The sequence below is a fragment of the Myxine glutinosa genome, chromosome 7, assembly GCF_964187855.1.
Source record: "Myxine glutinosa chromosome 7, kmMyxGlut1.1, whole genome shotgun sequence".
Taxonomy (NCBI): Eukaryota; Metazoa; Chordata; class Myxini; order Myxiniformes; family Myxinidae; genus Myxine; species Myxine glutinosa.
The window spans coordinates 123,033,394-123,059,646 of record NC_136267.1 but is presented as its reverse complement, the minus strand read 5'-3'; the positions used below and the strand labels follow the sequence as shown (position 1 = coordinate 123,059,646).

General features: G+C 43.0%; 1 protein-coding gene across 1 annotated transcript; it reads right to left on the bottom strand.

The window, feature by feature from the left end:
• On the bottom strand, nucleotides 1-25,227 carry LOC144893086 (dynein axonemal intermediate chain 7-like). Its single transcript, XM_078782735.1, has 8 exons — nucleotides 25,186-25,227; nucleotides 24,805-24,889; nucleotides 24,123-24,277; nucleotides 17,407-17,614; nucleotides 7,629-7,876; nucleotides 926-1,102; nucleotides 659-772; nucleotides 1-470 (listed from the first exon to the last, which is right to left on the bottom strand). Exons 1-8 carry the CDS (start codon nucleotides 25,225-25,227, stop codon nucleotides 180-182), a joined length of 1,320 nt encoding a protein of 439 aa, XP_078638861.1. The 3' UTR covers nucleotides 1-179.
• Nucleotides 25,228-26,253: the final 1,026 nt, after the last annotated feature.

Here is a 26,253-nt window from a genome sequence, read left to right as displayed (position 1 = left end):
GACTTTGTGAAATCCTTTATTTTGAATAATCGTTGGTGTCATAAACACAGGTGTTTTCACACTCAAGGGTATTTTTTAATTCAGATCCGACTCGCATACATTAATCGAGAAAAGAAAGGAAACTGGAAAGAGTTTCTTCTGACTTTACAATGCACACCCACATCAAAATACCACTGTGCTCACGAGAAAGCCAGTGGTCGGGTGGCATGTAAAATCTTGCGCACAGCATGTGCTAGGCCAGCAGGAAAGCTGGTGAGCCTGTCGGTGCCAGCAGGTGACGCACTGGTATACACGGCATTCCAGAGCAGACCGTGGAATAATTGCCCAGGAGTTGGTTCTGTGGGCATTTTTGGGTCGAGCTCACCTCCGTTTAGCCATTGAGCACTCCTTGCGGTCACGGCTATTAACTTCCAATCTGTGGATGTCGGAAGTGTTGATGTGGCCGATAAGACGTCGGTTGGCTCACACACCTGCGGGAATTGGCATTGCAAGTTACAATACAAATGTCAAACTCAAAATCCCTTCAACAGGACGTGATGTTGCCGAAGCCGAGAGGAGAGACAATGAACGATTATGAAGTACCGAGCAGTGAGACGTGACGGCACACAAACATTGCCCGAATATGAAATGCTGAAAAGGACATTCCTCCACCTTGTACCTGCAGAATGAATTTTTCAGACGCAGAGTGCATGTTCCAGCGACTCCGAGAAAAGGCAAATACTGAAGCCAAGAAAGCCATTTGATTGTAGCTTTGCTTTTCCAGCTGCCGATCCTAAATGAGAACACGATATTGTTAATGTCTGTTTGGAGAGGAGTCAACTGCCATAAACTAAGCTGAGCTGATAACACATCATGCTTGCCCCTTCCCCATCACAACACAAGGAGGAGCTGCTCGGGCTATGGTTATTGACAAGGCCCTGCTCACCTTCTGGGTGATGCTTATGAACTGCTGAGCATGGTGTTCTGAAAACAAGTTAACACCCATGTATCTCAATGCACTCTTTAGCTGAGCCAAACTCAACCAATGGCCACACACTGATGGGAAAGCCAGCTCTGCCCACTGATCATCCCCTGGGAGGAGCTGGTACTTTGCCGCCTGCAGCTATACAGGACAGGAACAAAGAAGCAGTTCTAAAGGAGGTGGACAAAGTCCAAGTATCAACATGGGAAGAGTTTAAGTGACATACCTTATGAACGTTTGCAGTGTAAGAATGATAATGCTGTATTTATAACTATCTCTGTTGTTTTAGTCATTCTTATCTACCACCCATTAATTATATGTCCAATTGGCCAAAGGTAAAGAGGGGAGGGAAAATGTAAAGCGAGCTGTTAAATTGGTAAAAATAATGTGAAGAAAAGAAAGAGGAAGCAGATCACTCAGAAGATCTCTCTTGATCCTCCGAATGACCTGTTTCTAAAAAGCTAAGAATCATTCCGGATCAGTCTGTGCTTTTGTCAATTTTATGTTCTCCATTTGTGTCCATTGTTCTTTGTATTGAGTGCTACCCAAATGACACATTCCCAAGTACTCCCTTTTTTCAGATTATTATGATTTCCCACCCTCCCCCCTCTCCCTCACCTCTTTTTGTTTGTTACTTGTTGCTTAGTTTGTAAAAATAGGACCACTGGACCTGTAGCTTATCTGGACCCTGGCCTAATGTTGTGACCCAAATTTGGTAGCATTCTGACCAGTGGGTCTGGAGAAGAAAATTCTTGAAGGAATGTATGCGATTTTCCAAAAAATTGACTAAGATGGCCATTTTGACACACTTCTGGTCAAGTGATCGGCATGATCTCCGCAACTTACCAACCATACCCTGGCCTAATGTTGTCATCCAAATTTGATAGCATTCTGACTGGTGGGTCTGGAGAAAAATATTTTTAAAATAATTTACTAAATCCACCATTTTTATACACTTCTGATTACGTGACCAGAATACAAACAACAACAGGCATTTTAAGGCCATTTTCCCTGCAAGAGCGGGGGTTAGCCTTGCGGTCCCCATAAAATTTTTCCATTTTGCCCTATTTTCTGCATCTCCCCTTGTTAACCCCCTTGCCCGCATTTCTTCTTCGACCATCTTTAGCCAAGTCTTTCTCGGTCTTCCCCATCCTCTACTTCCTTCTACATTCATTTCCATCACTCTTCTCAACCAGTCACTTTCATCCTTCCTCAACACATGACCAAACCATCTCAAACTGTTTCTCTTCACAGCATCCATCATAGGCTCTATTCCCATCATCTTTCGCAATTCATCATTTGTCTTCCTCTCTCTCAACGATACTCCACACATCCACCGAACCATTCACATTTCCACCGTTTCCAGCCTTCGTTTCTGCTTTACGTTCATTACCCATGTCTCACTCCCATAAATCATAACACTTCTCACACATGCAGCATACACCTTTCCCTTCAGCTTCAACGACACTCCCCTCCTTGACAGCACGCCACTCAGTTCCCGAAACGTCTTCCATGCACATCTCACTCTAACAACCGTTGCCGAGTCTGATCCACCTTCTCCATTCAGCACGTCTCCTCGGTAACAAAATGTTTTCACACCTTCCAGCTTCACGCCGTCTCCAAGATCCAACTCAACATTTCCTCCATCTGCAGCTCCCTCTGTGCACACCTTACATTTGAATGTAGCTGCCACACTGGTTAACGACCGTCTCAAACCACGACATTTTTGATGAATCCACTCAGCGCACATTGTACATTGAATGGAACTCACTCCGACACCCTTCTTGCACACAGCACACGGCCACTTCCCAGTTCTTTCCACCTCACCACATGCTTTTCCACTTGCCATCACCTTTGTTTTTCCGATATTCACCTTCAGACCTTTTGTCTCCATACATTCCTTCCACTTGTTCATCTTATCCTTCAGTCCATCCATACTTTCTGCAATCAACACCAGATCATCTGCAAACAACAACTCCCACAGTAAACCCTCCTTTACGTTGTGAGCCAGCACCTCCATCACAGCTACAAATAGTAGTGGACTTGGTACCGACCCCTGATGCACTCCCACCTTCACCTCAAACTCACCACTGTTCCCGTCCTTCGTCCTTACAGCTGTGCGTGCTCTTTTGTACATTGCCATCACTATTCTGATCAACCATTCCTCCACTCCTAACTTCCTCAATGCCCATGTCACTACTTCAGAATGAGCATTGAAATCCCGTTTCCAGTCAGGAGCGAAACCTTACTGCAAAATTTCAGCCGGATCGGTCCAGCAGTTTGGCCGGAAAAGGATGGACACATCGTGCACAATGACAAATCTTATCTGGAATTCCAATTCCAAATAAGCTAAAATTCCCTGGAACAAGTAAATGCGGACTATATTAGCAAAACAATTTCCAACTAGACTTGTCAAATACCCATTGAATGCCCAATTTTTGTCACAAATTTGATACACTGGTTAATATGCGATTAATAAGCTATAATTCACAATAACAATCAGACACTTACATGTAGCGTTGCACGATCTGACAGTGATAGCGACACGTAAAGGGCAGACAGAGACTGATTAAACGTGGATAGGTACCTTACGAGCCTTTCGACTAGCAAAGTCACAAATTAAGTCAGAGAAGTCAATAGCACGAAGTAATTCATATTTAATTGACAAGAGAACAAGACAGGTCATCTGACATTGTGTCATAGCTGTGCACAAGCGGTTTTATGAGTTTGAGCTTGAAAAATGGGCGTTCACCACTGCAGTTTGTAATTATCAACACAAGGTAGATGCGCCGAGTGATCATGATGTTCGGAAAAGTGGAACATCAGTCGTTAAGGTGTGTGTGAACTGTGAAACCTCCTGTTATGACAATAGGTTGTGCATCGAAATGCTGTTCATTTTTTAAGTAAACATTGCTGTCAAATTGTACATCTTGCAAATCTTCTTTATCTCCAGGTTTCCTGCAAATATGCCAAGGCGCCCATGTACACCTGATATTGGTCTCTTGTAACTAACTACACACAGTGGTATTCCATCTGGGCCATGACCAGTCCAAACATATGCATACATGATGAGCAGTTTTCCATCTCAGGTAGACATGAGTGTTCTGATCACCCTCCACCAATAAAGTAAGACTTGAAAATAAACAGTTCCCATCACCAAAATATCTCCTTGACAAAATCTCTGATTGTTCGGAGCAGTAAATGTCGACTTTTTACATCAAACGGAACTTCTACACAACAAATATTATCCTTCACAACAACAACAACAACAACAACAACAACAACAACTACACATACAATAAGAGGATCGCTCTGGAAAAAGAAATATTACCTTGAACATATTACTTTCAGAACAACAACTACACCTCGAATAACAGGATTGACGGAGAAAGAAGCTGTCAAGGCCTGAAGGCCAAAAGCCTGAGAGTGAGGCCCATACGTGCTATGGCCTTCTCAAGGCCTGTGATGGCTATCGGCTGCAACCTTTCAATATATATTTGATAATCCTTGCTTTACCTAAAGGGAAAACTGAAATGGAAGGCATAACGATTGTGAATAATGTATAACGCTTCCGTAGATGGCTTGGGCCAACCCGGGCAGGAACATGGTGGCCGAGGTCAGCTGTGCAGCCAATGGGTGTAAGGCAGTCCTTCAATGATCTGCCCACCGATTTACTAATACATAGTCCGTCCGTACATCCAAACATCCAATTAAAAAACACAGTTCGGCTATTTAGTATATACAGTCGTAGCCAAAAATATTGGCAACCTTGCACTTTTTTCACATAACTCACAATTTTCTCGAAAAATAAGTTGAAATTGACAAAAGTATTTGTTCTCCACAATTCTTGATTTCACTGTTAATATTACAGAACCTTTGTTTTTGATTCAGAACTTAATATATCCTTTTAAATCAGAAAATATAAAGAAATGGCATTGACAAAATTATTGACACCCCAGACTTAACATTTGGAAGCACAGCCTTTGGACAAAATAACTACAGTCAAGCGCTTCCTATAGCCATGAATGAGCTTCCTACACCTCTCTACTGGCAGTTGGGCCCACTCTTCTTGTGCAAACTGCTCCAGTTCTCCCAGATTTGAAGGGTGCCTTCTCCCAACTGCTGTTTTCAGATCACCCCACAGGTGTTCAATGGGATTTAGATCTGGACTCATTTCTGGCCACTTCAGAACAGTTCAGCATTTTGTCTTGAACCATTCTTGGGTACGTTTTGAAGTGTGTTTGGGATCATTGTCCTGCTGCAAGACCCATGACCTTCGACGGAAACCCAGCTTTCTGACACTGGGTTGAACATTGCGCTCCAAAATGCCTTGGTAATCTCCTGATTTCATGATGCCATGCACACATTCAAGGTACCCAATGCTAGAGGCAGCACAGTAACCCCAAAACATCACTGAACCTCCTCCATGTTTAACTGTAAGGAAGGTGTTCATTTATTTGAAGGCTGAATTTTGTTTTCTGTAAACATAGAGATGATGTGCTTTACCAAAAAGCTTTCATTTGGTCTCATCTGTCCACAGGACATTCTCCCAGAAGGATTTTGGCTTGTTCAGGTGTGTTTTGGAAAACACCAGTCAGGCTTTCTCATGTCTCTCACTCAGCGGTGGGGTCCTCCTGGGTCTCCGACCATAGAACCCCCTTTCATCGAGTTGGCGACAAATGGTGCAAGTTGAAACTGTCGGACCTTGTGTCTGAAGGTCAGTTTGAATCTGTTTGGCAGTTGATCGAGGTGCCTTCTCCACCATTGGAACAATCCTTCACTGCAATGTTCGATTAAGTTTTCTCTTGCGGCCACGTCCAGGGAGGTTGGCTACAGTGCCATGGGCCTTAAACTTCCTGATAACATTGGGTACGGTGGACACAGGAACATCAAGATCTCTGGAGATGGACTTGTAGCCTTGAGATTGTAATTGCTTGGCTACAATTTTGTGTCTAACCTTCTCAGACAATTCTCTGGTTTTATTTCCTTTCTCCATTCTAATTGTGGTACACACAGTGACACAAAACAGCAGAATGACTCCTTTTCTCTATTCAAACTGGTTGAATGAGTGGATTTTTTTTATATTGCAGGCACCTGCTACTCCCCACAAGTGAGTTCATTTCAAAAGTAAAGGAGAATTACCTGCTTGAAGTCTAATTATTTCTAACAACTTCTAAAAGTTGAATTACCTGCTTGAGGTCTAATTATTTCTAACAACATCTAAGAGACTGGAAAACCCTCCCATCTACTTCCTCAACAATCCTCTCCAAGAAGTTCTGTCGCTCAAGCTTTTGGGTCTCACTATCTGCCAAGATCTTTTTTGGGAAAACCACATTTCCAAGCTGGCCGCCAAAGCCAGTCGCCGACTGGACATCCTCCGTCGTGCAAAGTCCTTCCTTGGCACACCTGAGCTCCTCACCACATACAAGGCTTTCATCCGCAGCTCAATGGAATACTGTTTCCCCCTCTGGGCCGGTGCTCCTGCCTCACACCTAGCTCGGCTTCACGCTGTTGACACCAAAGCTTTCGGAATCATTGGAATCTCCTGCGATGAAGCGAACTCCGAGGGCCTTTCACTCACTCACCGCAGGCAGGTTGGTGGTCTTTCTATCTTCTACCGACTCCTCTCCGGCCTTGCTCCCCCAGCTCTCTCTGTGCTCTGTCCCCCAAATATTCCTACAGGTCGCACAAGATCTGCCAGCAACCCTCTTATGGTTAAACTGCCAAAATCTAGGCTCTCTGCTCACCTTCACTCTTTCATTTCCCTTTTCTCCCGCCGCTGGAACAAACTCCCCCACTCCCTTCAATCCCACTCCTCCCTCCAGGTCTTTAAAACAGCTGTTCACCACCATCTCTTATCTTCCCCCATCCAAAACCTTGATCTTTTCTACTCCCGCTAATTCACCCCAGATACACTTTTTTGAAATTCCAACTTCTTTCCTGGAAGTCCTTGCAGTGTCCATGTTTTATACCTCTCCCACCTCCCCCCAAACCCCCTTCCTCCCACAGTTCTCTCGATGTCCTTGCTCTCAAATGTTGTGTTTGTGTCCTTCCCCCTCTCTCCCCATCTTGTCTACCGCTCCCCTTATTTTGTATTTTATGTGTCGGTTTGACTTTTTGTGTGATTAATGTTAGCTCTTTCACGAGCCTCGATCTTGTATTAAGAAAAAAAAAAAGTGCCAATAATATTGTCCGTGCCATTTTCGGATTTCTGTGTGGAATAAGCTAAGATTTAGTTATTTTTTCAGCTTTTTTTTTGTTATGTTCCACTGCAAACCAAAGAAATACATATGTGGACACCAAAAGATTGTTTAATTTCAACAATTTTCTGGAAGAAATGGTGCATTTTTGAAAATAGTGCAAGGGTGCCAATATTTTTGGCCACGACTGTAGTATATAATGACAATAATCCTGGATGAGCCCTTCGGTGGTGTAAGACCCGGGGCAAGTGCCTCGGTTGCACTTGCGTAAATCAGGCCCTGTCTACAACCTTGTTATGTCTATAGCATTACCAGTTTAAATATTGTTAAAGTGTTGTATTAAATAAAAATGTGAAGGTACATCAAGACAAGTTTCAAGCTAACCAATGCATCTAATGACTTGTGTTTCACTTTGAAGTCCCTAACTTGTATCCAGGCCTATTACTGGCCTTTCTGCAATCACTCACCGCAATCCCAATGTGAACCTTGATGCCAGTGGCAAGTTCACACACGAGTACCACAGCACTCTCGCCCACACCTTTCACCTCTCCATTGCTCATGGCACATGGTCGCAGCTCCCAATGTGCGTACGGCACACCCACATACAAGTCTTGAAACAAAGCCACGGGACTAGGTATGGACAGCCGGAAAGAGACATGACCAGAAGTGGCATTGTACGAAGCATGTGAGATGCCTTGGGATGTCCACACTTGATCTGTCAAGTCAAGCATCCAAGATGGAACCTCTGTGCAAATTGCTAAGAACAGTCACTGCATTGAGTATGCATTACAAGCACATAATAGTATAAGCAGCACAAGAAATTATTTGTAGTGAACATGGTATTATTACCAAACAGATGCACATATCTATATCAAACAAAAATAGTGATGCTGTTGGCTAATCCTCAGTGACATTAGTTGCGGTACTGGAGAGAAGAAAATAAGTAAGCATGGTGCGGAGACAAAATGCCGACATTTGGCATGTCCATTAAATGTTATTGCACAGTCACACTTTACGATCAATCAATGTAACTCTCTCCACCATCCCCTCCCCCTCCCGGTGGCGGATGAAGAGCCCCGAGGTAGTGTATTGGGTCCACAGTTGTTCATCATCTACATAAACAACCTCTCCAATGCTCTGGAAAACCCTCCATTCCTTTTTTTCATGTGAGCCTGGTGTTGGCTTCGCGGTTAGGGTGTCGGCTTGGGATCCCAGGATCCTGGGTTTGAATCCCGGTCGATCGCTGAATTAACGCCAGGGGGTTGACTCAGCCTGTCATCCTTCCGAGGTCGGCAAATTGAGTACCAGTTCACTGGTAATTCCCTGTGTGTCGCAAGAGGTGACTAACAGGGCTGGTGGCAGGAAGGGCATCCGGCCATAAAACATCGCTTCAAAAAGGGGACCACGGAGCCCAAAAAAGGGGACCACGGAGCCCAAAATAGGGGACCATGGAGCCCAAAATAGGGGACCACAGTGCCCAAAAAAGGGGACCACGGTGCCCAAAAAAGGGGACCACGGAGCCCAAAAAAGGGGACCACGGAGCCCAAAAAAGGGGACCATGGAGCCCAAAATAGGGGACCACGGAGCCCAAAAAATGGGACCACGGTGCCCAAAAAAGGGGACCACGGTGCCCAAAAAAGGAGACCACAGAGCCCAAAAAAGGGGACCACGGAGCCCAAAATAGGGGACCACGGTGCCCAAAAAAGGGGACCACGGTGCCTGAAAAAGGCCAACCCCTGCTCTGCAGGGAAAAATGGCCTCTAAAGGTGGTTCCTTATGTTCCTTTTATCATACGACTCCCCATTGTGTTGTCCACTCGCCCATCCCAATGATAGGCTGGCAGCAGCTGTGTCACACTCTGCTGATCGGGAATTGATAATATGCATCTCCTCTATTCACCACCTTGCTCTATTCCCATTTTCTCTCAACCCACCAACCATTCACAGCTCCTCCAAGATGCATGCATTCGTCCAATAACATCCTGATAAACTCCCAAAATCCAGGCTTTTCATACACCTCCACTCTTATATTCCTCTTTTCTGCCGTTTGCAGAACTGTCTTTCAGATAGGGTTCAATTGCTTTCTTCCCTCCAAGGTACAAGTAAACACTAAATCACCATCTCCTGCCATCCCCCATCCCTACCCTCAATCGTATCTTTCACATCTATCATATCTTTAATCAATCCACATCTTACTCAAACAAATGACTTGCAGGTTGCTATGTTTACTTTCTTTCTCTCCGTTTTATATTGTTGGGGATTTGGGAATTGTGTGTGTAATTTGATGTAAATTTTCCCCTTTTGTATGCTGTAAATCTTGTAAATATCACCCTCCAATTGTCAAGGTCAAAGGTCGCCCTTAGTTAATTCATCGCACACACGTAGCAAATCATAGATTTCCCCTCAGTAGTTATGTCCTGAATATATGTCAGTATAAGGCTCTGTGGTCCACTAATGCATTGCGTTGCATCAATTAAATGAGCGTAGGCCCATTTCCCTCTCTCCACAAGACGCCATTACATGTGCTCTAACCCGGGGAAGAAGGGTGTGGCCCCGCCTCGTCATCGGGGGGAGGAGTCAGCCAAGCGCGAGGAACAAGGCGTGGCTTTGCCAACGCCTCATCAAAAGGGGCGGGATCGGTGAGCCCTCGCGACCAATCAAGGCCGAGGAGAGCTCACCGAGGGGCGTTTCCAACGCACGCGGGTTGATCCCAAAAGCACGTCATAAAAGGGGACACGCGGGTTTTTATAAGAGAGATGCGGACACGAATGGTTACGTGCGTGGACTGCCTCAACGTGCTGCCCCCTTGCTCTGGAGCTTGCGCCGCCTCGTGTCGTCTTGGGCCCTGCTGACTGCGGAATCGACGCGGGAGAAACCAGCATCACGCCACCGGCCCCGACACCTTCTCGAAGCGACCTCCCTGGACCGTGCCCCGTCCTGCTGGCATTCAATCCAATCGGCAATTTCCCCATCGTGCGAGTCTGCCCGTTTGTCCATCTTTCATGTTGTCTTGGGGTTTATAAGTAAGACTGTATAGTTAAGCTAATAAATTGCACTGTGTCTCCTGCTCCTTCCATTGCCTTGTAAATCGTATTTCCTTTCCTTTCTGCTTAGTTGTGTGTAAATAATAATAAATCCTGTTATTCCCTACTTTGTCTTTTTCTTCTTCATGCTCGTTCGGTCGCTTTAGAGGTTTCCCCATTGAGTATACGTGGCGCGATTCGGCCGACGTTACGAATCGGGTCTAGTTCTTGGTAATAGTTCGTGCCGCGGTTGCTAAAACCGCTCGGCAATTAACATCTGTCCGCGGTCGTGAACGGGGTTGCGCACCTGCCTTTCCGGAGGGAGCTGTGCAGCGTCAGGGACCACGTCGGTCAGTTGTAGACGAGGGGATTAATCCCCCCTCGATAAGGGGAACAGAGGCCGACGTTGGGTTCCGTAACAATATTAAAATGTTCTCCAATGCCTCACTATGGAGACAGTTGCCTTTTTACCCTCTGTCATTTCGCTCTGACATGAGCCTCAATGCTGTTCAATGTTGTTCCATGGTGTTCAAGGATGTAGGGATGGTATGCCAAAAAGTATGTAAACAAGGTAGGGATGGTCACAATAAATTATAATGTGAAACCATCCCTACATCTTTCTTTGAATATAATGGTTGTGTCTTCAAATGGCACAAACCATCTCTGTAGTGTCTCCTGCCATCTGCTACACTATTCCATGAGTCGTGTTACTGTTTTACCGTGAAGCGTGGTTTCACCGTTTTTACCCACCAATGATCGTTTTTCCTTCTGGGTGCTTATTCCACTATGTGACCTGGTTTCAGAAGGAGAAAAGTCGATTTATTTTCTTTCTCGGCTGATCTTCATCGAGAGAGAAAGATGTGTCACTTGGAATAACGGAAAGGGGAGGATGATGGAAGGACTCAGTCGAGTTCCCACCGAATTGGAGTTATACCCAGCGAAGCATCACTTTTTCCTGGACGTCTCTTACGTGACCTGGTTGTGGATTTTACTTTATCACTTGAAATTTCTCACTTGTGCTTGTGTTTGCCAAAAGTGTTTTTTGTTTTTTTTTTACTCGAAGACATTCCACGTCTACCTTGAGAATTTTGTCTCTGAGGCCTCGTTTTTTTTATCACGGACTTTTCGAGAGATATTTCGTTATCTCAATACTGCTCGTAATTTGTTTCATATCATGATTTCCGAGTGGAGAGGGTTTTATTATGAACTTGAAGCTGAATTTTCACTCGTGATAATTTATTCAACTGCTCATCAATCCACGTAATAAATGGTGAGAAGGAATTTTATTTATCATCTTAGCAATTTATACATCTCTTTCAATTTGGTTAGCGGAAGTGTGTGTGTGTGTGTGTGTGTGTGTGTGTGTGTGTGTGTGTGTGTGTGTGTGTGTGTGTGTGTGTGTGTGTGTGTGTGTGTGTGTATGTGTGTGTGTGTGTGTGTGGGGGGGGGGGGGGGGTGGGTGTGCGCGCGCACGCGCGCGTTTTAACTGTTTAATATTTTACTGGTCAAATGCATACTTCGAAACAATCAACATTGTAAATATATGCAGAGATGGACAGGGAACAACCATTATTGAAAGAAAGATGTAGCGGATGGTTTCAGATGATAATTTATTGTGACCATTCCTACCCTGTTAACACACAGTGCCTTCAGAAAGTATTCACACCCCTTGAATTTTTCACATTTTGTTGTGTTACAGCCTGAATTTAACGAGGATTAAACTGATATTTATTTGTCACTGATCTACACATAATACCCCATAATGTCAAAGTGTAATTTTTTTTCTAGAAGTTTTACAAATCAATTAAAAGTGAAAAGCTGAAATGTCTCGAGTCAATAAGTATTAAACCCCTTTGCTATTGTGCAAATTGAGCTCAGGTGCATCTAATTTCCTTTAATAATCTTTCAGAGGTCTCTACAACTTCATCAGAGTCCACCTGTGACCAATTCAATTGATTGGACATGATTTAGAAAGAAACACACCTTTCTATATAATTTTCCACAGTTGACAGTGCATGTCAGAGCAGAAACTCTACCATGAAGTCCAATGAACTGTCCATAGAACTCTGAGATATAAGTGAGAAGGCATAGATCTGGGGAAGGGTATAAACCTATTTCTAGAGTGTTGAAATTTCTCAAGAGCATAGTGAGCTCCATTATTAGGAAATTGAAAGAATATGGAACTACCCAGACTCTTCCTAGAGCTGGCCATCTGACCAAACTCAGGGTTGTGACCAATAACCCAATGAGCATTCTGACAGAAATACAAAGTTCCTTGGCTGAGATGGGAAAACCGATTGGATGGACACCAGTCTCTGAAGCACTTCAAAAATCTAGGCTTTATGTGAGAGTGGCCAGACGGAAGCCACTCCTGAGAAAAAGGCACATAACAGCATGCCTGGAGTTTGGAAAAAGGCATGTGAAAGACTGAGCATGAGGCATGTGATAAAAATGAAGAAGAAGAAGAGGATTCGGAGGCGTGATGCTTCTCGCATGCCTATTTATATTCGAGCGCTTTGTGTGCGAGAGTAGGAGGATTCTGCTGACTAAATGGGCTATGTTGAGATCTGCGCTGGTTTATCTTGGTAAGATGAGACTGTCGATTGATGGCTAATGTGTTAGAAAGCTTTTCCAATTTACATATGCTTCATAGGACTAATGAGATGATTGCTTATGTGCTTAGGACTTGTGAAGATCGATTTCAATAAAGCCTCATATCTGGGAACGATGTCTTGAATCAATTTCATTACAAGGCAAAATATTATGTGGTCTGATGAGACGAAAATTGAACTCTTTGGTCTTAATGCAAGGCACTATGTCTCGCAGAAACCGAGGACAGCTCATCACCCATCTAACACCATCCCTACCGGGAAGCATGGTGGTATGGCAGCATCATGCTATTGAGATGCTTTTCAGCAGCAGGGAACCGGAAACTTGTAAGGCTAGAGGGAACAATGAATCGAGCCAAATACAGGCAAATCCTTGAGGAGAACCTGCTTCAGAGTGCAAAAGACCATAGACTGCAGTGAAGTTTTACATTTCAACAGGACAATGACCCCAAGCATACAGCCAAAGCAACACTGGAATGGCTTAGGGACAAGAACGTGAAAGTCCTTGAGTGGCCCAGCCAAAGCCCAGACTTTGAGAGTCCCATTGAGAATCTGTGGAAAGACGAAGATTGTTGCTCACCAATGCTCCCCATCCAATTTGACAGAGCTTGAGAAAATCTGCCAGGAAGAATGGGAGAAACTCCCCAAATCCCGATGTGCAAAGCTGATGCAGACATACACAAGAAGATCTGAAGTTGTAATTCTATAATTCTAGCTAACAAATATACAAGGAAGTATTTTTTAAAGTTTGAAATACCACATAGAATTATAACATTTGTTATCTGGCAAACTGGCTTGCTCCATTGTGGCTATTGGTTTATTAGAACACTGGATAAAGAGCAAGCCGTTATTATGAAGGTTATCAGACTTTAAGAAGAGTTGATTTGCTTGTCTCTGGTGCGGTGTATAATTTGTGAGAAAACTGAAATTCTGGAATTTCTAGACTTGATTCACATCGATGTGTTCAAGCACACTGTCCTTTCAGTACAACCTACACCATAAGGGTCTGACGGATTAATGGTATGATAGGTCTAAAGGCCAAATTGAAAGATATAGACGTGGTCACGGTGTAATCATATATAATTAATATATGTACTCAAAGTCCAATATTATGTAATTAAAAAGTTGATAGAAGTACAGTGCAGTACAGTACTCACATTCAAATGATACGTAATCAATAGACATACTCACATGGGTCGACCAAGACTACACCATGTTTTTGGTTCACGAGTTATCAAGTGACCACTATATTCGTCATGTGTGTGTGTCTGTCTGTGTGTGTGTCTGTCTGTCCGCAGCATAACTACCCGATGACATCATCCGTTCTTGATGAAACTTGGGTGGGAGGTTGATATCATGATCTAGTTGTGTCCTGCCTAGAGTTGGCGTATTGCGCCCATTGTGGGCGGAGCGACGCCCAAAAAAGATGTCTTTTTAGGGGGTAATCAAGTTCAAGCTACATCCTCTCCGAGGGGTTTGGTGGAATCTGACAGGGGTTTTGATATTTCGTTCGGCCAATGTCATGTGTCTAGCCCCACGGAGCTCGATTTTTGTACACCGCACCTTTCCTATGCCATCTCCAGGCATTGCAAATCGTCATTGCTGGGCACCGAAGGGGGCTCGGCAGTGACGCACGCTGAAAGGGAGTACTCAGTTTTCACTCTGTTTGTTTGTTTTCTTGTTTGTTTGTCCGGACGATATCTCAGCCATCCTTTGAGCTAGGAAGCTGAAATTTCGGCACAGTAGTGAGCAGGTCCTTTGTCAAAAACGGTATTTTTTGTTTTTTTGAATAATCAATTAATTGAGGAGTTATTTAATTATTAGCGATTAATTAAGTACTTATTTAATTAATCAAATTTCCTTTTTCTTCTGACCACTAACTCAGGCACCTTTTGAGTTAGGAAGCTGATATTTGGACATACCAATGACCAGGTGATTTGGCTGCAAAGGCTATTTTTGATTTATTAGTTAATCAATTAATCAATTAATTATTCGATTAATGACTAAAAAAAAAATTTTTAAAGTTAGATTCTGATGAAATGGTGGTGGTTTATGTGTTCTCTGACCGAATTTATAAATAATTTAATTTTTTTAATGATTATTATTTATTTATTTTCATTATTAATCATTTATTTATTTTCTTTCTCATTTGGCCAATATCTCAGGCACCTTTTGAGCTGGGAAGCTAATATTTGGACATGACAGTGACCAAGTGATGTGGCTATCAAGGATATTTTTGATTTATTGATTAATCAATTAATCGATTAATTATTTAATTATTCGATTAATTACTAATTTTTTTTTTTTTTCAGTTAGATTCTGATGAAATGGTGGTGGTTTATGTGTTCTGTGACCGAATTGATTAATAATTTAATTTCTTAATGATTATTATTTATTTATTTTCATTATTAATCATTTATTTATTTTCTTTCTCATTTGGCCAATATCTCAGGCACCTTTTGAGCTGGGAAGCTAATATTTGGACATGACAGTGACCAAGTGATGTGGCTATCAAGGATATTTTTAATTTATTGATTAATCATTTAATCGATTAATTATTTATTGATTAATTGATTAATTATTGATTAATCAATTAATTATTTAATTTTTTATTAATGACTTATTTAATTAAATTTCTAAAAGATACATCTTCAGATGAAGCACTCGTGGTTTAGTTATGCTATTAGCCAATTGATTAAGAAAATATTTTGTGATAATCTTTTATTGATTTTAATTATACAATTAATCAATCAATTAGTGTACACTTCTCCCTCCCAATGCAACCTCAATGAACTGCACTGCGGTATTGCCGGGCGCCCCGAGGCGCCCCGGCAATGCCGCGCTGTAGGATATTTAATTATTTGGCATGGGGGCGGTGTACTTTGAATGTATCTGTACTTGTTTTTTCTTTTCTTTTTTTCATTTCATTTTTCACCGAATTTTCGGTATTGTGTAGCTAACTAACCTCATAACTGATTATACTTTATTTTCTATCTCATTTCAAGGTCAGTAACCTTCGTTTTGACATTTCCGGGCCTGGCCTGTCCGGGCCTGTTTCGGTTATAGTCCGTCCTTTGTCATTGAATACCGCTCGCTCGTGAACCATCGTCGTCTCCTGACTCGTTCAGTTTTATATACAGTATACAGATAATTATCGTACATCTGGCAACAATGGTTGTCGGACTGCACGTAATATTCCTCCATTAACACACCAGTTTTTAAAAGTGGGTTTTTTGGTGTCGCTGCTGTCAGACTGTATGCCATTTTATGGTGATGGAGGGTGACCTGAAGTGGTGGCATACCACCTACGTGAAGCCGCGAAGAGAAGACAGGATTGATCAGACTGAAGAAGGAGACTCCAAAGTGCGAGAAGAGAGGAACAAGGGATTGGAGGTGAGCAGTGAGTCTGGATTTTGGGATTTTCACAAGTAGAGGAGCCTTAAAGCCTTAAAAGAATAGTTGACATCAACAGAAGGTAACATTTCATTGATACAATTTGTCTGCTTGTGCTGACTCATCTTTCATTCATACTATTGGAAAGTCCTCCTAAACTCAGAAATCCTATTTTAATGCCTCTCCAACATTTCAAAAGTGTCTATTCAAGGCTCCTTCATGCCGAGTATTACCGTTTTTATCTGTACTTTTCCATGTAATTGTTGTAACATGATTGTCTGTTATTCCTCTTACCATTCTCAGTGTTCTTTATTCAGTTTGTAAACTGCTCTTTCTTTTCTTTATCCACCAGAATTTATAGAGAAAAGTCAATGCATGCACAAAGAAGTAAAAGATAATCATCTTGGCTGATAAATAAATATGAAAAATGTCTATTATTGTCTGACTGCGAAGAAAGTTATTCCTGATAAATGTACTTGTCTTTCAATCTCCAATGTATGTTCTCAATCAGACCTCTCTCCATCCTTTTTACCTCCACCACCAAAGGTGGATGAGGTTATGTTTTCACCCCTGTCTGTCTGTTTGTTTGTTTGTCTGTCTGTCTGTCTGTCTGTTTGTGAACAAGATATCTCAAAAAGTTGTGGACGGATTCGGACAAATTTGGCAGAGAGGTAGTGTATGTGACACGGAATAAATGATTAGATTTTGGTGAAGATCCGGATTCGGCAACTAGAATTTTAAAGTGACTCTTCACCATTGGGAGATTGGGCCAAAAACGATATATAGCAGGATATCTCAAAATGTTGTGGAGGGATTTGGACGAAACTTGGTGGATAGGTTGGGTATGTGACGAGGACGATTCGATTCGATTTTGGTGAAGATGCGGATCTGGATCCAGCTAGTAGAATTTTTAAAGTGATTCTTCACCATTGAGTGATATGGCTGAAAACGAGGGGTAGATCAGGGTATGAAAGACTGGACCTATGGTAATTCCTGTGACTGAATTTGATTAAATGTGATTCTGTATTATGATTTTCTGGTCTACTCTGAGATACAAAACGTAAACTGTTCACCAGGCGGAGGTATGCTCTCTACGGAATGCCGTTCTAGTTGTCATTGCAAAACACCTCTTCCCCATAACTCCTAAAATCTGTTTTCATAAGTGTTCATAAGTGTTCCATCCGTATCAGTCAATTATACTTCCTCCTTTTATTGACCCACCTGAACACTCCCACCGAGCCACCAACGGGGGCTGAGCGATGAAGAGTCCAGCGGGTGGAGAAATGGTAAGAGTTATGAGCTGTGAGGCTGGAATGCTGGAATCTCCCAAAGAAAACAGTGACTTTTGAGATTCTGATGAGGCCGAGAGCTTCAATGTGGAAATCATCACATCTGGGAATGGGATCTCTTTCAAACCTCCTTCAAGAATCTGCATGGAATGTGAGTTGACAGTTATTACTGTTGAGCAGATGGTCGAGAAAAATAAAAGAATAGCACTGTGTGCGAAGTGGCGGCAATATGTGCAAACACAATATATACTTTTGTGCTTAAAAAACCCCCAAAAGAAATAGCAGCAACATACATATCAGAACAAAAGTTAACACTGACTCCAGCATGACATTGTGGTGTTAAAGTGTCCAAGTGTTTGAAGTCATGTGCTCTTTTTTGTATGCAGAGTCGAGGCTCATGGAAGAGAGAGAACACAGAACAGACTAGGATGTAACAGGGCAAAAGGGACAGTAGAGAGGGGGCGAAGTAAACACCAACAGCAGAGTGGAGGGTCAAAATAGAGGGAGATATGGAAAAACAATGGGTGTGGGGCAGGACCGGGTGCAGAAAAGGACGCATGGGGTGGACAGGATGAATACAGGAAGAAGCTCTCAGAATTGGTTATTTGGAAGGAGGGCTTAGGGTGGGATGGCCAGGGGATGGGTGGGGCAGAAGCGGTGAGGTTGAGTGGTGGGGTGGAGAGAGGGGGTTAACGAGGGTGGAAGAGATCATGGTTCTGGATTAGGGAAGATCTGAGAGGGCGGTGAACAGCTGTCTTGAAGACCTGAGAGCAGAATGAGATTGAAGAGAATGTGGAAGTTGGTTCCACAGGTGGGAAAAAAAAGAGGAACAAATGAGTGGAGGTGAGCAGTGATCCTGGATTTAGGTAGTTTCACTTGAAGGGGGTTGATGGCAGACCGTGAGTGCCCTGCAGGAACCTGGGGGGGTGGGGGGGGGGGGGGAGGAGAAATAGAACAGAGGGTACAAAGTACATAAAGAACAGAGTGTGCACGACCATAAAAGGAGGCTGTAGAAGATAGAGAGACCATCAACCTGTCTGCAGTGGGTAGGTGATAAGCACGTAGACTCAGCTTCATTGTGGGAGTTTACAATAATCTTGAAGGCCTTGGTTTTCATTGTCTCAAGCAGAGCAAAGTGTGAGGCAGGAGCACCAGCTCAAAATAGGGAGCAGTATTCCATCAAGCTGCAGATGAAGGTCTTGTATGTGGATCAGAGTTTGAGTGTGCCAAGGAAGGACTTTGTATGGTGGAGGATGCCCAATTGGCGACTCGCTTTGGAGGCCAACTTTGAAATGTGGTTTGCCTAAGAAAGACCATGATTGGTAGTGAGACCCAGGAGTTTGAGTGACTTACCTCAAGAGGATTGTTAAGAAAGTGGGTGGTGGCTGGCAAAGAGAAGGGAATTGCCCTTTTGGCGAGAGGGAGTGTGAAATTTGTCTGGATTGAAAGACATATTCCATGTGTTTGACTAGCTTGTGATTTTTTTCAAGGTCTGAAGGGAGGGAAGAGGCTGCTGCATGCTTCTCTGAAGGACGAGACATGTCACGGTTGAGGATGGAGTCATCAGCAGAAAGATGAAAAGCATTTTCCAGAGTCAGATAGATCATTGATGAAGATCATTAATAGGACTGTGCCCGGAGCAGTGCCTTGGGGCACTCCAGCCTTGACAGGGAGAGGAGATGAAAGGATTCCGTTGAGAGCCACATGTTGGCTACGAGAGTAGAGGAAGTCAGTAAGCCTTGTGTGGAGTTGGCCTTGGATGCCATCGGCAGATAGTTTTGAAAGTAAGGTGGGATGCCATGCTGTATCAAAAGCATGATATATGTCCAGACAGATGGATCTCATGTCTGACATTGAGGGCCTCCATCATTGTTGGGTAAGTAGAAGCAGTATGTCTAAGGTGGAGTGACCTGCTCTGAATACGAATTGATGGTCTGAGGTGCGGCTGTTGGGGCAAAGGAAGGTTTTCATATCAACTGCGATGATGGATTCCATGACCTTGCTGGTGATTGGAAGTAAGCTGGTAGGTCTGTTGTTAAGGGGATCAGTTTTTGCACGTTTTATGTAATGCTGTGATGTCAGTTGATTTCCAAGCAGATGGAAGATTACCGAGAGCAGGTGAAAATAGCAGAGAGAGGATGTACAAGAGCAGCAGAGCAGGTTTTTAGGACACGTGAGTAGATGTCGTCCAGTCCAGTTGAAGAGTCAGGGTCGAGTGTTGACAGAAACTTCTCCACCTTCTCAGGTGCAAAAGGCACATGGTCCATAAGAAGTTGGGTACAGAGAGCAAAGGGTTGGGGACACAAGATTTGGAAGCAAATAGAATTGAGGCATTCGGACTTCTCACGAGCGGAGTCACCTACGATGGCATTTGAAGTGAGGGAAGGGATGGAAGGGGAGAATACTCCAGAGACAGAATTAACAAGGCACCACAAATTTTTAGAGGGAGCAAGTTTGAAAGTTCAATCTTGAAGTTGGACAGATGTTGTTTTCTGGCCCTCCTGAGAGTGGAAACACACTTGTTGCAGCCTTTTTGGAATGAACTGAGATTGCTTTCGGTTGGAATTGCCTTCCAGGAAGAGATCAAAGGCAAATTCTTTCAGAACAACTGTCTCACCACAGGATTCAGTGTACCATGGGTGGGCAGAAGGGTAGGATAACTGAAGACAAGATGGGATGAATCTGTGCATATGAGAGAACATGTTTCTGTGGAAGAATTCCCAGGCTGAGTTAATATGAGGAGCAGTAGATATGAGACCAATCCTAAAGAGATAGGGCTGCCTGCAGTCCCAATCAATCTGCTTGAGTGAAATGCCAGACACGCCAGCATAGAGATAGCTCTCTGAGAATAGCCAGAGAGATGTTGTATTCACAAGCACATGATCAGATTAACCAATTGGAGCAAAGGAAGTGCAATAGACATTTGTGGGAAAGTTAGTCATCACCAAGTCAAGAAGGGAGGATTTGCCATTGGGAGAAATCTGGTTTGGAAAGTTCACAGATTGAGTCAGTCCCATCAAGTCACAGAAGTCCTTTGCGGAAGTGCCATGGCTGGTGAAAGAGGTACCAACACCCAGCCAATTTTCATGGTGACAATTGATATCACCACAAAGGAGGAAGAGAGAGTTGAGATGAGTGGTTAAAAGATGGTTCATGTTGTCCGAGAGAGAGACAGACAGACAGGGAGAGAGATGAAGACAGACAGACAGACAGAGAGACAGACCGAGACAGAGACAGAGAGACAGACCGAGACAGAGACAGAGACAGAGATAGAGAGAGAGAGAGAGAGAGAGAGAGAGAGAGAGAGAGAGAGAGAGAGAGAGAGAGAGTGAGAGAGAGAGAGAGAGAGAGAGAGAGAGAGAGAGAGAGAGAGAGAGAAAGAGAGAAAGAGAGAAAGAGAGAAAGACAGACAGACAGAGACTTTGACTTTTTATGTCCTTTTATTACAAAAGCATAAAAAACAATAAATGATGATTCAAAGAAAACAATCACAACATTTGCACAAACCTCACATGATAAATAAACAAATTCTAAGCAAACGAACAAGCAAGTATAAAGGAAATCAACTACATAGTAAATATTAACTGACCCTCAGCTATTTTACAAAATACTTTTTTTTTTACACACCACTGCTTCTCAAAGAGTTGTAACTCAGAACAACAACAAAATTCCAGCTTAATTCTTGAAACACAGAGAGCTTTAAACATTTACAAAACATCTTTACTGCAAGAATCATTGCATATCTTTGATTTTCTGGTCTTATATATCGCCAACTTGGCTTGCGCAAGAAATAAATGAATTATAAATTGTTGTTGGGGAATTGAAACGTCCACTAGGGCCAAAAATAAAGGCAGAAAATCAAAAACAAAGGAAAACCGTGCAAGTAACATTTTAAAGAAAACAAATAAAGGAGTTAACCGTTCACAGCGTACATACGCATAGGGCAAGGTTTCAGTTTGTCCACAAAATGGACATTGCTCACTTATCGCTTGTGAGAATCAGTGAATTAGGGAATTTGTAGGTAGGATCCAATGAGCAATTCTCCATTGAAGATCCCCAACACGTTTCAGTACAGGCTGTTTATAGTACCACCCCCAAATAGGGTAAAGGGGAGGGGTATTCGGCAGGACTGCAGGCCATCTACAGGGTACAGGGGAGGACAACAAAGGAAAAAGGACTTTTAAGCATTGCAAATACAGGGTCTCTTCGATTGCTCCCAGAAAAGGATAGAGAGCGGCCAAAACTAATCGGTTCCAAACTGAGAGAACCAGATAGACAAAGATTGGGGAAGGGTGGAGAAGATTCAGAGGTGGGTACGGGAGGGTTGCTTGCCCAGCCATTTGAGGCACAGGAGATGCGAAGCACCATTTTCAAAATGCTGTCAACTCTGCGACACAATCTAATGCCAACCTACACAATCTAATGCCAACCGTCGAAGCCAGAGCAGTAGCACTTATCCACCTGTCATTGGTGGTGTTTCTCAAATGACACACTTTTGTTACTGAGGCATATATAAACTGTTGAATGAAGGTGCTTTCATTCACACACTTACCAAATAAAGAGTTGTGAAATAATGGTTCGTTGAAGAACATGGGTCGAACATAAGTAAAAGGGTCACGGAGACAGGTAAAGGCTCGCCACGCATTCAGTAGGCTTTGGTGAAAGGCAGATAGCATTGATAGGTCTATCTTGGTCGAAAGCATCAGAAACGGCTCCTGTGCAAGGTCCAACTTCCCCGCTTGACGTAAGATGCAGCTGATAAGCTGTCTCCAGGCCAAACATGGTTCAAACAAGAAGCGCCATGTTGTTCGTCGGCAGAAAGCCATGATGCAGCACTTGACATTGACCAGCCCTTGGCCACCCTCTGCAGTTGGTAAGTTTAGAATCTCTGGTCTCAGCCAATGCTTTCCGGACCAGAGGAAATGGGTGATGCATTTTTGTATATCCTCCACCAGAGTTTTGGGCGGCTGCAGGGAAAGAACCTTGTACCATAACTTAGTGGTGACCAGACTGTTGATGACCAGTACCCTACCTCGGTAGGACAGTTGGCAGAGCAAGTTCTTCCATTTCAGTAAAAGTACTTCAAAGTGTGCCAACAAGCCTTCCCAGTTATGCCTCTCAAAATTCCCAGGGCCAAGGAACACCCCGAGGAACCTAATCCCATCTCTTCTCCACGAAAGATTGGCAGGGAGAGGAGGGGGTGGGGGGAGAGGGAATAGGGGGGCAGGTAGGGAATAGGGGGGCAGGTAGGGGATAGGTAGAGGGTTGAAGCCACAGTGATTCTGTTTTTGTCCAATTTATCTTGGCCGATGATGCCCTGCTGAAGAGATCCAATGCACTCATCATCAAACCAACATCTTTTGAATGTCTGATGCAGACACAGATGTCATCTGCATAAGCAATGCTTTTTAAGGGGTGGGTTCCAATAGCAACACCGGACAAGCACTTCCGAAAGGTATTTAAGAGGGGCTCAAGGGATAAAGCGTACAAAATTCCTGATAAGAGGGCAGCCCTGCCTTACCCCTCTCCCAACACAAAAGGGGGGTACAAGTTCATTGTTTATCTTTAAGATAGCCAATATGTTTGAATAACATAATTGTATATGGGATAGAAAGAGAGGTCCAAAACCAAAACATTTTAGCACTTTAAAAAGATATTTATGCGAAACACAGTCAAAAGCTTTCTCCTGGTCGAGGAAGATCAAGCCACAACTTTCATAATTAATCTCACAGATTTCAATGACATCTCGGACAACAGAGATATTATCCTGAATATTGCGACCAGGAACACAATAAGTCTGGTCCATGTGTATAATGTCTTCTCGTAGGGGTGAGACACAAGGCCAAAGTATTTGAGAAAATTTTATAGTCTGTACACAATAAGGGCACTGGCCTTCACTGTGATATGAGTGCAATATTGTGATATGAGGAAAATATTAAATAATTATATCTCTGAAACTGCTTACCCTATCGATGCAAAATTTTACAAGTGTCATCTGACAGCATTGTTGCATATAGTTTGAAAATGATGATGTCGTAGGTCATGTGGTTTGGCAGCCATCTTGGATAGATAAACGAACCTTATCCGATCAACACGAAACTTCACAAACGTGATCCCTTCCCTATCCATACATATGCAGAGTGTACATTATTTAAGGTCATATGTCATGTGGTGTGGCAGCCATATTAGCTTGAAAGCTGACATTAAAAAAAAAACCCTTCTCTGAAACCGCTTCACTGATCGATGTGAAACCTGTCCACGCTGGTGAAAATGTGATACTTGAAAATAGCTTAACAGATTTAAATCAAACTTGCTTATTTTTAGGATGGTGAACGAGGGCATCTACCCATTGTGGGACTATGAGGAGGCATATTGGTGACAGTCAACATTGCTCTAGTTATATGTATATTTGTTATAGCTTCCTCTCCAGATTTGCTTGTTTGGAATACAAACAGGATAATGTGTGACAAAAGATCCATGTGGCAATAGCTGGTGTGACACATGGCCCCTGGTCTCACAACATTGAAGGACTATATCCTTTAATACATTTACAGATTGATTTGTAACTTTTCCTCCAATAAAAAGGAGTTCCTTAATGTAAGAGCAAACAGCACACGTGGCCATGCCACATAATTCTTCCCATGTCACCTGTGTGATCGTCCATTGTCCAGCTATGTGGGGCTGAGGAGGAATCTGGAAAAGGGAAATGTGCATGATGCCTCCTATCACACCATATTGGTACAAGTTAATAGGTGCTCCTTTGAAATCCAAAGCACGATCTGCTTGCATGTCACAAAGAATATCTGTGGGCAAGAGAACATGTCTGAGTATATAAGAATATCTGAGACTTTACTTACTTAGTCTTGAGTCAGACATGATGTTAGTGGTGGTGGTGGTTGGAGCATTTGGGCTAAACGAAGAAAATTTAAATTGAGTAAAGACGGGGAAGGGGCGGAGTTGATGGGAGAGAAAAATATGGCAGAGGAGAGTGTGAGGAGATAGGAGTAAAGGGAGGGGAAAATCACTACAGACAAGATTACTGGTTTAATATCTCCTTCGTACAGATGTAGCTTTCAATGTAGCTTTAGCTTTCCATGCTGCCACTGCACTGAAACAGCAGATTTATAATGCGGTATGCTTACTAGCCACCTGTCCAAATGTACAGAATATTGCACAGGAAAACTCACAGATAGAGTGCACACAATGTCTAATTAATGGTGAGGGATAAAAAGGTCAAATGTAGCATCCATGAGTATACAAGCGATATTGGGAGGAGTGTAAATAGCCTTGAGTGCAGGTTCAGTATGTGCAGTATCGACATATATCAAACCTTCGGTACTTTTCTTGAATAAGTCCTGGTTTGCATCTGATTCTACCACTGTGGGCCCCTCAAACTCTGACAGATCTTGAAGGTCCTTGTGAGATCACGCACATGCAAAAAAAAACAAAAAAACACACACACACACACACACACCACACACGATGAAACAGATGACAACTGCAGTGGTACTTGATAGAGCGCATACTGTACCTCCGCTAGGCTGAACAGTTTACGTTTTGTATCCCACCGATATTCCGGATCTGCATCCAGACCTTAACCGAAATCGAATGGCTTGTTCTTGTCACCTATCCCAACTCATCCACCAAGTTTTGTCATAATCTGTCCAAAACTTTTTGTAAAACCATCCTATTCAGGTATCTCCCGCTTAACGAGGTTTGCATAACGAAGGTGCGTGAGAACCAATGGTTTCATTTGGGACTATTGATCGCTTAACAAAGGGTTACAACAAAGGAGCCATCACAGTATCCATGCCTTGTGATTGTGGAATGTCACTTCCATGGTGATGATAAGTGGCCCTGGCCCACTATACTTTTTTCCAAGATTAACTTTTCAAAGGTGTGATTAACTATTCAATGGGGAATTAACTTTGCAATGGGGGAATTAACTTTTCAATGGGGGGATTAACTTTGCAATGGGGGATTCACTTTTCAATGGGATGATTAACTTTTCAATAGGGTGATTAACCTTTCAATGGGGGATTCACTTTTCAATGGGGGATTCACTTTTCAATGGGGGATTCACTTTTCAATGGGGGATTCACTTTTCAATGGGGTGATTAACTTTTCAATGGGGGATTCACTTTTCAATGGGGTGATTGACTTTTCAATGGGGGATTCACTTTTCAATGGGGTGATTCACTTTTCAATGGGGGATTCACTTTTCAATGGGGTGATTCACTTTTCAATGGGGTGATTCACTTTTCAATGGGGGATTCACTTTTCAATGGGGTGATTGACTTTTCAATGGGGGATTCACTTTTCAATGGGGGATTGACTTTTCAATGGGGGGATTCACTTTTCAATGGGGGATTAACTTTTCAATGGGGGATTAACTTTTCAATGGGGGATGAACCTTTCAATGGGGGATTGACTTTTCAATGGGGTGATTCACTTTTCAATGGGGGATTAACTTTTCAATGGGGGATTAACTTTTCAATGGGGGTGATTGACTTTTCAATGGGGGATTCACTTTTCAATGGGGTGATTAACCTTTCAATGGGGTGATTGACTTTTCAATGGGGGATGGACTTTTCAATGGGGGATTCACTTTTCAATGGGGTGATTGACTTTTCAATGGGGGATTCACTATTCAATGGGGTGATTAACTTTTCAATGGGGTGATTTACTTTTCAATGGGGGATTCACTTTTCAATGGGGGATTCACTTTTCAATGGGGGATTCACTTTTCAATGGGTGATTCACTTTTCAATGGGGGATT